Source organism: Carya illinoinensis, chromosome 15 (assembly GCF_018687715.1).
Source record: "Carya illinoinensis cultivar Pawnee chromosome 15, C.illinoinensisPawnee_v1, whole genome shotgun sequence".
In the NCBI taxonomy this organism is placed as follows: Eukaryota; Viridiplantae; Streptophyta; class Magnoliopsida; order Fagales; family Juglandaceae; genus Carya; species Carya illinoinensis.
Window position 1 is genome coordinate 14,839,828 of NC_056766.1, and position 12,935 is coordinate 14,852,762.

The 12,935-nt window shown below is 34.9% G+C and overlaps 1 protein-coding gene across 1 annotated transcript; it reads right to left on the reverse strand.

Moving 5' to 3' along the window:
- Positions 1-7,335: 7,335 nt before the first annotated feature.
- On the reverse strand, positions 7,336-12,512 carry LOC122297781 (probable hexosyltransferase MUCI70). The gene is made up of 6 exons (XM_043107973.1): positions 12,006-12,512; positions 10,412-10,629; positions 10,025-10,201; positions 9,772-9,927; positions 8,212-8,488; positions 7,336-7,796 (listed from the first exon to the last, which is right to left on the reverse strand). The coding sequence occupies exons 1-6, from the start codon at positions 12,349-12,351 to the stop codon at positions 7,564-7,566; spliced, it is 1,407 nt and encodes a 468-aa protein (XP_042963907.1). The 5' UTR covers positions 12,352-12,512; the 3' UTR covers positions 7,336-7,563.
- Positions 12,513-12,935: the final 423 nt, after the last annotated feature.

The following is a 12,935-nucleotide window of genomic DNA, read 5'->3' on the forward strand; positions in this document are numbered from 1 at the left end:
CGTGATCATGCCCAGGGGCACGAGCGCCTATTTCGTGATTATTTTGCAGAGAATCCAGTATATCTCTCGAATCTATTTCGAATGAGATTTCGGATGAGCCGTCTCCTATTTCTTCGTATTCTAAATGAGGTAGAGTTTTACGAGCCGTATTTCGTCCAGAGAAGAGATAATGCCGGAAGACTCAATTTATCTTCTATGCAAAAAATAACTGCAGCACTTAGAATGCTGGCGTATGGGGTTACTGGAGATTTTATGGATGAATACATACGTATTGGTAAAAGCACCGTAATGGAGAGCCTAAAACGATTCTCTGAGACAATAGTAAGTGTTTTTTCAGATGAATATTTGCAGTCTCCAAATGCTAATGATAAGCCCGATTGCTGTTGGTTGGTGAACAATGAGGATTTCCAGGAATGTTCGGAAGCATTGATTGCATGCATTGGAAGTGGAAAAATTGTCCCGCAGTCTGGAAAGGTATGTACTCTGGCCACATTCGTGAACCAACTATTATTTTAGAAGCAGTTGCTTCATATGATCTTTGGATATGACATATATTTTTCGGTATGCCCGGTTCACATAACGACATTAATGTGCTAGAGAGATCTTTTATTTTTACAGAACTTGCCCAAGGGCGTGCTCCTGCAGTCAATTACACTATCAATGGCAACGATTACACTATGGGGTATTACCTTACGGATGGTATTTATCCCAAGTGGCGAACTTTTGTGAAGACGATTCCATCACCACCAGGGAACAAGAAGAAAAATTTTGTGAAAGTACAAGAATCCGCAAGAAAAGATGTCAAGCGTGCATTCGTGGTACTTCAACAACGATTTGCTATCATTCGTGGACCTTCCCGAATGTTCAAAGTGAAGGACCTAACAAATATTATGAAAGCGTGTGTTATTTTACATAATATGATCATTGAAGACGAACGTGATGATAGTGAGAGTCTGAACATTGAATATGATCAACTTGATGATGATCTCCCAGAATTGTCACGCAATCATACAATTGAGCTTACGGACTTCATCCAGCGTCATCATTATATTAGAGATAGCTCGACACATCATCAGCTCCAAGAAGATCTAATTGAACATGAATGGTTATTATATTCCCAACATTAGCCATGTCGCATTCAAACTATGACCTCTTTTCCTTCGTATTATTTACTTTTATGTTTGAGTTAATTTGCTTTGCATTTGTATTTCCTTCATGTTATTTAAGATTTATGTTTAACTTAATTTGTTTTGCATTTGTATTTCCTTCATGTCATTAGTGACTATGTTAATGGTAAGTCTCTTTTATTAATGCCTTTCCTTGAGTATAAGCTTTGCAATCTATATGATGATGAAAATTTTATTTTTAATAAAATTTAAAATTATAATAACATATTACTTGCACAAGCATATTGAGGGACAATACAACAAATGCTAAAAAATACATACACATGCTTTTTATACATTTATCATTGTTCAAAACAAAAAATAAGAAATACAACTGAAAATGGTAATATTATCAATCAAATGTTCAATCTTGAGAAGTATTGCGTCTCGCCATGATTTCCCTCTGGAGTTGTTGGAAATATAATCGCTGCATTTCAGGCATGCCACTCACATCCATCATCATAATGCGTTGATCTTGATCTTTCGTGGCGAGCTCCACTTTCTGCGCCTCCAACCTCAACCTTTCGTCCTCTTGACGAATTTTATTGAGCTCATTTTCCCTCTCAATTACCATCTTCTCGGCCTCCAACCTTAGTCGTTCATCCTCAAGGCGTATTTTTTTTCCTCTTTTTCCTTGTCATACTTCATCTTCTCGGCCTTCATTCGATAAAACTCTTTCTCTTGAGCGCGTGACTCCTCCAAAAGAGTATACTTCATTTTTCTGAATTGGAAATTTTCCTCTGCTTGCCTGCCTTGGGCCTTTCGTTTTCCTTTCTCAGCTTTCCTTCCAATTGGTCGGTCCAACTCGATAACTTCATTCTCCATGACTTCATCCGCCTCCATATCAAAAGCTGAATCAATTGTAGTGCCAGAACATCGAGTTGGGGTTGGGATGGGGACATCTTCTTCCTTCGTTTTGGATCCTCATTTGTGGCGCGTCAAATCCACTTAGGTTGGTCCTTCAATAGGTGCCAACAATGCTCAAATTGGAAAGAGCATTTTTCTAACGCTTGGTACATAATCTTGGCCTTGTCGAACTTGCATGGAAAAAAAAAAAACCAATGTTAAACCAATGTAGAAGATAAGAAATTTTAGAGTAAAACAAGAAGGATTTCGAATTTTTACCTTGTCTTGGTCGGTCATGCCACTTTGATTTAACCCTTCAACTTGGGCTAGTTTCGCACAAAAGTTGTTTGTGGCCTTTTGGATAACCGACCACCGATGAATTAAAGATTTTATTATCAGCTCATTTGTGGTTTCTTTAAATTACTGGAAGTACTCAAAATTTTTTTTCCAAAGTTGGGAGTGTTTTTTATCTGTTCCCTGAACGGCATCAAGGCTACAATTTAGCCAAGCGGAGACAAGTAACTTGTCTTCTTCGGGGGTGAAATTCGCACCCTTGACTAATTTCCTAACGTCGATGGGCTCGTTAGGGGGTAGGGTTGGAGAGTCATGCAGGGTTAACGGAGAAGTTCCACTTTGCCCACCGTAAGTGGGGTCAAGTTGAGGATTTTGACTAAGGAGGTTGGTGATGTACAGACTAGTCACGTCTTGTGAATCTATCTCTAAAAAAATATTTAGAGATTAGAAAAGATATCACCTTGATGTTTGGTTTTTTATTAGGGCTCAGGAACTGAATGGCAATACAAAAGATAAGATTGCCACCCACTCATGGCTGTAACAACCGGTTGCCAATATTTGTTGGCCATCCGGGTTACCTAGCCATTGAGGAGATGACAATCAGAATCCCGTATCCCTACATGCGGTTGTCATCATCACAACCGAGGGGGTTGAGTTTATACATTTATTTCTCTATCAGAACATAATACAAAACACCAACATCATCAGCATGCAAATCACATTAATTTATATAAGAGCATCCCCATCCGATATACATTATTAATATAACATATATTAATAAGAGAAATGGCTCAGAATGGTGTAAATATGCTCAACATGCGTAAGTAAGGTGGCGAACATCGAATGGCTGCAAAACCCCATTCGAACCCCGATTGCCTTTTGTGGAAAGTACCACAAACTGCAATATGGTCATCCGAATGAGGATTACCCCGCCATATCGATGGGTCCCCTAATACACTAGTGAAATACCAGCACTATAACCATCATCATAGCCTACTAACAGGTCCCCTCTCCCGAGATATATGAATAACTGCAAACAATCCAAAAAGATTGCACAAATTCAAGCAAACTATAAGGAAACTGTCACAACCACAATACTATTATCCAACAAGATTGTATTGATCATGAGAATAGGCAAGAGCTCTAGCTATAGGATCTACATAGTGCAAAAGGTGAAATTCTTGCATGGTTTTCTCAAGTGTGTCATCAAGCAGCTTAAAAGGCTTAAAAAAGACCTACTATGGAAAAAACGATGCTTATACAAGTGGAATTGAGGAGGACAACAATCATACATTTATATAACTACATTTATGTTAACCTCCAAAAGCTGAAAATTAAATCTTTTCCAAGTCTGAAAAGGGGCATATCAAGTGGAAAAAAACACAAACAAGTGAAGATCATGTTCTTCATTGGCTCAAGTCCGAAAAGGGGCATATCAAGTTAAGGCAAATTTGACAGTATATATAGATATATATGTATATATATCTATATATATATATATATATATATATAGATGGCAAAGCAACAATACAGAGATGACATAGAAAAAGAGAGCTAAGTCTGAAATGAGAATTTTTTATGGCTAGTAAACTGCTTTACACATGCACATTGAATTTAAAAAGTATAACCATTCATTTGACAAGCAGCAAGGTCTTAAGTAAAGAAGAAATATAATCCTCATCCGGTTCCACAAGCATGTGTAATTAAAACAAAAGAAACCAATAACTACTTAGGAAACCAAATCAAATTCATGAAATTATAGAACTACAAAAGAAACCAAGAACTACAAAGTATAACCATTTCATTTGACAAGCAGCAAATCCGCAAGTAAAGAAGAAATTTACATGAAGAGGTTCCACAAGCATGTATAATTAAAACAAAAAAAACCAAGAACTACAAAAGAAACCAAAACAAATTCATTAAATTATAGAACAATTGAAAGAAACCAATAACTACAATAAAAACAGAACATTAAACTACAAGGAAAAACAACATACAATTGACCTTTGATCCTTAATTACAAAGGTGCATCATATGGTTTCATGAACTCTTTCCACAAGCATGTGTAATTAAAACAAAAGAAACCAATAACTACAAAATAAACCAAAGCAGATTCATGAAACCAAGAACTACAAAAGAAACCAAGAACTACAATAAAAACAGTTTTTTTAACTACAAGGAAAAGGTACTCAAAAAGTGTAATTAAGATCCTTAATGACAAAGCTCCACATTATCCAAAATGAACTCTTTCCACAAGCATGTATAATTAAAACAAAAGAAACCAAGAACTACAAAAGAAACATTTTATAAATTCATTAAATTATAGAACTACAAAAGAAACCAACAAAAGCATTTTCCAAACCCAAGTTCTTAATAATAAACAAGAGCAAGAGACATAATTATAGGGGTTGAATACAGGGAAGAGGGGAAGATTGATGCAATCACGTAATTGGCCAAAATAACCAAGAGTATGCATGCTTGTTTGGTAGATTTAAAGGAAATGCAAAATATTGAAGATGACAAACTAATATAAATCACAGCTTAACCAAAAAATATCACAACTAATATTCAGAACAAAATGGCAACATAAAAAATAGCAACAGATTTCTCAACCCTCAAAATCCATTCCATAACAATAAACTCCACCAAATTCTCCTCAAAACCAAAAACCCAACACACCAAGAAGTCACCAAAGCCACAATCGCAACTAGAGCATCTCGGCTCATCAATGAATGGATCAATAAATTATAAATGGTAAAACATGAGACAAAAAGTCAAAAAAAAAAAAATACCGTGAGAAACCTTTGCAAAATTTTCTCGGCAGCCAAACACGAACATCAATGAATATGCAATACTCAAATAAATTCTCCTCAAAACCAAAAACCCAACACAGTAGGAAGTACTTAAACCCACAATCGCAGTGTTGTATTTTCTCAACATCAACTCAATCAATGGATCAAATAATCAAAATGGTAAACCATGAGCTTCGTCATTTTGCACAGAAAAAATTCCATGAGAAAGCAACACCACTTTCTCGGCAGCCAAACGGTCTGGCCATGATGCAATCCCCAAAGAAATTCATACCCAAAGAGAGAGCCGACAATGTTATCAAGATTTCTCACAGAGTTGAGGGCATTTTCCAAATATCGATGGAGAGTGAAAGGGGAAAAGAAAAACTCGACTGAAGAGAGAGGGTTGTGGAGATCTTACCGTGCGTGCCGATGGAGACCTGCAATCAATGGTGGAGCGTTGAGAGGGAGGGGCCAACGGTTTACCCTAGCAAGAGAGAAGGAAGACGCGGGGGGGAAAGGGAAATCGTTGGCTCACCGATGCGATGGGGATGTACAGTCGTTCCCCATCTATGGGGAACTTCTGTAGAGACCCTAAACAGAAACTGCAAAATGGGGAACCGGATGTAGACGCAAAATGAGCAAAACCCTAAAATTTTCTCCAAAATTTAGTGATGGGGATGATATAGGGAACCGAATGGGGATGCTCTAAGATGTCAATGTTGTATTGGCTGCTGGTCTAAGGTTAAAAGCGGCCGTGACCTCTCTGAAGTGGAACTTAAAATAAAAAAAGGTTCTTGCTATCTAAAACTTACTACGGGAGGTTTGGGGTAGAGATGAAAATTTTGAGTTGAGATAAAAGTTTAAAATATTAATTTTTAGTGTTACTATTATTTTGAAATTAAAAAAAAAATTATATTGGAATTTTAAAAAGTTGAATTTTTTATCATATTTTGTGTAAGAAATTGATAAAGTTGTAATAGTGAGATGAGAATTTTGAGTTTAAGATGAAAAGTGTGCGACCTCGTTTATTTTTAGAAATGAGATAAGATAACATAAAATCTTTTGAGATATGTTAAGATGGGATGAGATTAGATAAAATATATATTTGTTTATAGAGATGAGATGAGATGAGATTAGTTTGATTTTATTATAGTTAGTAATATGATGAGACCCAAAAGTATTTTTAGTATTTTTTATAGTATTTTATTTGTTTATTTATTTATCAATGATGTAATTTTTTATTTGCTGCTTTCTTTTTCTTTAAACCATTTAGTCAATTTTTTTTTTACTATTTCCCTTGTTTATTTATTTATCAATGGTGTGATTTTTTTCTGCTTCCTTTTTAAAAAAAAAAAAAAACCATTTGGTCTTTTTTTTTTTGCTGCTTCCTTTTTTTTTTTTAAACCATTTGGTCAATTTTTTATTTATTTATTTTTTTGCTGCTTCTTATTTTTTAAACCATTAGGTCAAATTTTTTTTTTCTACTTCCTTTGTTTATTTATTTACCAATGGTACATTTTTTTTTGGCTGCTTCCTTTTTTTTTTTTTAAAAACCATTTGGTCAATTTTTTTTTGCTGCTTCCTTTGTTTATTTATTTACCAATAATGCATTTTTTCTTTTTTACTGCTTCTTTTTTTTTTTTAAACCATTTGGTCAATTTTTTTTTGTTTTGTTTTAGTTTTTGGCTGCTTCATTTGTTTATTTATTTACCAATGGTGCAATTTTTTTCTGCTTCCTTTATTTATTTACCTTATGTGTAAATATTTTTTCTTTTAATCAAATATTTTACTACACATTTAGTACAACTTTTACTTTTTTTGTAGTATTTATTCATGTCAATATATTGTTTATTTAAAATATATTATTGGAGGAAACATTATTGAAATAAGGTGAGATCTGAGGAGATGAAAAATTGAGAATAAACTTGAGATCTTTTGAGATAAAAATTAGTAGATCAAAATGTGAATTTGGTTTTGTAAAACTTCAACAACTTTAAAAACTTTTCAAAGTTTTGATTTTCAGTAGCGAACGCAATCGAATCAAATAGACAAATTTCATACAAGATTTTTTTTAAAAAAATAAATAAATCCCACTAATAAAAAATAGTTTATTTATTTATTTATTAGGTTGGGTTCACTTTATTACAAAGATTTATACGAAACTTATCTATTTGAAATTTGTACAAAATCATTTCTCAATTTTTATCGTTCCTAGGAGTAGTAAAGCAAGGCCAAAATTGTTAGAAACGATTGTCCATGGACAAAAATACCATCCATAAAAATCTCAAATAATTACAGACATTTTGCTTTCATCTTTTTTCCCCTACTCCATTGAAATTAACAAACACCTCCTCTAATAAAAAAGGAATTCAATGCTGCTAACAAGGAATTCAATAAGAAAGAAATGAATAAAGGGGATGGATTCAGCTAACAATGAGTAAATGGAAGTACTAGATTGTATAGCACTAATGAATCAAGGGTTTAGCTTTGCGAATGTGGCCCATGCTATTGACAAGGTCTTTGCGAGTGCAGACAGGGAACATATTGATGTTCTTGAGCACTTTCAACCGCCATAGAACATATGGGAAGCTTAGCTGATCCCGAGAAGTGAAACGGACAACCTCGTTGAACCATAGGCACATAAACAGATTCGTCAATGGCGTATGCTCTCTCACAATGACAGAAGCCTCGGCTAGAGCTGCATCAGAAGAATAATTTTATGAGCGAGCACAAAAACTAATTGGGTATCGGTATCAAATTTCTGGGGTCCAAATTTGGTTAATGCAGGAGATTTTTGCTCTTAGAGATTGGTCCCAAACATTAAGAACACAGTTTGGGTTTATCCCAGTTAACGTTAAGGTATTCTCGTATAAGCTCCCCAGGCCAGGAGTCGAAACCATCTTTCACCTTGGATTATGAGGAAAGGCAAAAAGGGAGGTAGGCGGCAAGAAGATTGAAGACAGCTATATACCAAAGTAGATTGTTTTTTTTTTGCCTTGAACGTATCTAAACATCCAAGAGAAATTGTACATTTCAGTCGCCTTTTAGATTATAGTTATTCTTCCTATTGTTGCTATTTGTATAACCCTTATAACAAGGAGAAAAAGAAATACCTTTCTTTCCATTAAATCTCTTGTCCTCGGGGAAGCCATCATGGCGGTATTGAGTCAATTGCACCTCTACTTCTTCTGGGGTGGCTTTGTTTTTCTTGACAACAGCCTTAGCTTCATCATATACGCTGCTGCGAGCTCCATGTTCTGAAATTGCAAGTACCGAATTTGAACGCCAAAGAAGTGCTTCCAGCACACCTAAAGGGTCCCTCCTGAATTGAGACTTTGAATCTACCCAGATAGAGTATTTTGCATGAGGAAAAAGACGATGACCCAACATCTGAAGACAACAGAAGTACAAAAGGTCCTAAGAAAGATATTTAAATAGACACATCTCAACATTCATCTATAATTTCTACCTTAAACAGAACTCTAATCAGATCAAAGGAAACCAAAACCGATGAAAAAGGAGTCACAGGCATAACTCTCGAAGCAAAACTGAATTTATATATTTATTCTAATAAGTGAAAAGTGAAACCAAATTTATGAACTTGGAACAACACTTGATTGGGATCATGATGCTCAAAGGATTCCACACAACACAAACAGAGATGCACCAGCCATCACTTTTTTCTTATAAGTAAGATGCACTCTTATAAGTAAGATGCACCCACCATCATTTCAGCAAAAGGAAGAGATAAAGGCAGACAGAGGATCTGAAGGAGAAAAGGAAGGAGTGAAACTTAAATCTATCCATGGATTTTAACAAGACAGCACACGTTGACCTATTTCATTCTATTTTAGTATTATTAAGGGAAGAAGTTTGGCAAAATTTGAAAAACAAAAAGATTGAGACCAGTTAAGCCGCATCAAATGTTACAATATAAATTGATATCCAGAACCATTTCTGCAACTGATACCAAAAACAAAAATGTAGCCAACCAATGAGAGGTACCAAGATCAATAAACTTCATTATTGCCTGGTTGAGAAAGCAGGAATGCATGATGCGATGTGGTAAAACATTTATATCATAGGGAATATGGTTTACTACTTCATGACTCCTGTGTCATATTCTGAGGGTCAATTTATCAAATATACGCATATCAGTTTCCTGAAGGAGAGCATGAAAAAAAGAAAAAAAAAAAACACCAGATTGAATGAAATAAATATGAAACACCAAATAGAAAGCATTATGTGTACTTGGGCTACGCCTACTGTCATTATCAATAAAATTTTGTTCACCTATCACAAAAAAGGTTTGGCCGTGTGTTTGTAACCATAAACAGATATTATATTCAATAGCCTTTCAATGTAAGAAACATGATGAAGGTAGTTTTACCCCGCTATGTAAAAAGGTGATGATTTTAATTATTAAAAAACAAAGGAAGCACCAAGTGACAGGTATCAACAAAGAAATGAAACTATGTATATACAATTTATTTCTATAAATAATATATATTAAAAAAAATAATGGAGCCAATTTGTGCACTTCTTACCTTTGGGATTTTTATTTTTATTTTTTATAAGTAAGAAGATATTTTATTGATATAAAAATAGGCATAACCCAAATACACGGGAAGTATACATGAGATTACACCTAGTTAGGGACTAGAAATTCTTACCTTTGGGATTTTACCATTTAACCTTTGGTCTGCAAAAGGAAGTTCCCTGACAACCACAATGCGCCATTTCCCAATAAAGCCATTCTCACCAATTCTATTTTCCACTGATTCCTGCGCACTCAGAGTAATTTCATCCCAGAAAGCAACATAGCAAACCTGCTTCCATGCAAAACATTTCACATATAAGCAAAGTGAAATGGCAATCCAAATAGGGTGATGTAGATAATTCTGACTTCTATAAAATAGACATAACCTTTCTAAATGATGCCTCTGACATTCCAATAGGTTGATAAAGATCATCTCCACCACCAAATGCACAAGTAGACACCACCGCTCTGCAACTTTGCATGTAATATTTGTCTTCATTAGAAATTTTGAAGCCTCCATTGTCACTGTAAAAACCACAATGTACCATAGGAGTTTCACTCGCCTGAAAGAAACAAGATTCTAACTAAAATGAGCATTGCCTAGCACATAGAGAAGCATAGGTTTAAAGTATAGGGTCCAAAAATTCATCAGGCTTTATGCTCTAAACAGTTTCTACAGAAAAGTCAAGAGCACTAAATTTCAATCCAGCTTATACATGACTACGAGCATCTATTCTAGATGCCATCAAATCTATTAAAATGAAGCTTATAACCTTGAAACTTTTGTCTCTTTGGTCAAGAGTTTGGTTTCCAGTAAACAAATTAAATCTTGTGGCTTCTGTGCGATGTTGAGACAGGGCAGTGTTCCCTACTAAAGATGGTGTATCATTCTCTGATATGTACAACACTTTATTCACAGGACTGGTGGATTCTTCACCCACAGGAACATCCAGATGCTCAAGTTCTTCAGGAGGAAGTAGCTTCAAGCAGCCTGATAAGGTGCACAAACACATGTTATATGTACAACAGCTTTTAACACCTTCTAGCTGCAAGATAATTAACATAATTGAAGATACCATTGAGAAAAATAATTTAACTGTCAATAAATATTATCCAACAGCAGTAAATTGATTGTCTCAATAACACAAGTACAACTATAATCTAGATGCTCCCCAGATTTTTTTTAAGAAAAGTTTCAATCAATTATTATCATCTTCTACTTTATCCTGGCTCAATATGATCAAGAAAATCAGAAATCAGAGACCCACAAAATATCTCTACCCAAAAAAAAATTACAACTCAAAGTAGACACTAGCTTTTCTATTATTATGTGACCATTAACCCTTGTAAATGAAACTCCTCTCTTGTTTACCCTCTCCATCTCTCTACTATTTATCTCACAAACCACTGAAAGTTCTCTCTCTGTGCACGTAGTATATGCAACCCAAAGTATTCACCAAACATAAGTAACTAGCAAAATTTTGCTGGATATTGATACCATACTTGCAAGTAACATACTTTGATAGGAAGTGAATCCAAGGTGTCAGTTAATCCTTAGTACGCGTGCACTAAAATGCAATAGTGGAAACATTGAAAAGGAACATATATTTGCCAGTTGCAGGCAAATGATGCAGTCTATTGTGAAAAAATATTAGCTGGTCACAAAGTCACAATTGATTAGTACTTTCATGCCATTTTGTCAATCAAAGAAAGACCAAAACAAAGTGGAACTTAACAACATAGGTGGGAAAGATTATGAGATTAATTTCTCATTCAAGGCATATGTTACAATCATCAATTTCCTCTTTTGTATAGGTGGCTACAGTTCCCCTTACATCTCATTCAATCTCTCGCAGAAGACTCTCAGAAATTTTTGTTACTTTTCTACATATGGTCGGTTTTCTCCATAGGATATAGATCAATGCGGTATGCCATACACTGACCTCCAATCACACACCAAAGACTTTCAAGATTGATACATCCCAAGCAAACCTCGTATACTATCTCCAATAATTCTACATCATCAGCGCTTCCGAAACCAGTAACCACTAAATATAGCAGATAACAAAGATTTGCACTTCATGCCTCAATAAAGGCTCACCCAAATACCAATAACACACAACCCTAAAGCTCCCAATGGACAATCGAGTATTTTCCAACCAAATGACTCCATCTGATAGACTAACAAAGTATGACAGTAGTCAAAACATGAATCGCATTCATATCGAAAAATATATTTTCTTTAACCAATTCGATGACACAAAGGAAAAAAGTTTTTAACGAACTCACTTATTTGTTTAACTTAATTTTCTCAGCAATGAAAAGGAAACCATAAAGATTTAACTTCAAACTGCCAAGCTCACTTACGTTCTCTAACGCCGCCAACGACCCGAGTCGTGGGATCAAGCCGATTCAAATTCCCCTCCGATTTTTTCGCCGAGCTCGGTTTCTTCACCGTACCAAGTTCCGAGTTCACCACCAGACCCGGTTTCCTGCCAATCCTCGAGGCCTCGAATACAAGCAATCCGGCGGCTGGAAGAAAGATCAGGATTGTCCAGTATTTCAAGAGCAACCGAAGTACTCGCCGAGCCAACTCGTTCTTGAACCGGTGGATGGGTTTCTTGCGCTTCCGACGGACTCGGACGCGCATCCGGCCGAGATCATCGGAGTCTTCGTCGGATACCGAGATTGATATGCTGTTGTTGCTGAACATTGAAGATGATATTGACGGAGGATCAGTGATGGTCGGAACTGCAACGGATCGAAGCAATGAGAAGAGCTGCAACAGCTAACAAAATGGTTATTTACCAGGCATTTTGGAAGGAAAAACCTTAAAAAAGGACGTGGAGTGTGAGGGATTCTTGGTAAATGAAATAGAAAATAAATTTGTTGATAGTAATGAAAAAATTTATAATTAATAATGGGTTGATATAAAAGTTGAAAAATTAAATATAATATTATTTTTTAATATTATTATTATTTTATAATTTTAAAAAAATTAAATTATTTATTATATTTTATATGAGATTTTAAAACAATTATAATTATAAGATAAAATATTTCTTGTATCTAAACTGAATCTTATATTGTAATGTTTTATTAGATTTTGAAAAAAATAAAATGGATTGAGAAAAAATATTATAAAATTAAAGTATTATTAAAATATAATTTAATATAAAGAGATTTAATAAAAAATATTTAAATTAAAAAAAAAAAAATCAACTAAGTGGTCCAGTCGCCCAAAGGGACGGCGGAGTGACCAAACCATCCCCAGGTGGTTTCGTGGCCACCCCACGC

Coding starts and splice junctions, on each gene's coding strand:
- LOC122297781 (XM_043107973.1), bottom strand. CDS start 12,351: ATGTTCAGCAACAACAGCATATCAATCTCGGTATCCGACGAAGACTCC. Junction 10,630..12,005: donor CGTTGGCGGCGTTAGAGAAC/GTAAGTGAGCTT, acceptor GCACCTTATCAG/GCTGCTTGAAGCTACTTCCT. Junction 7,797..8,211: donor GAGATTTAATGGAAAGAAAG/GTATTTCTTTTT, acceptor CTTCTGATGCAG/CTCTAGCCGAGGCTTCTGTC.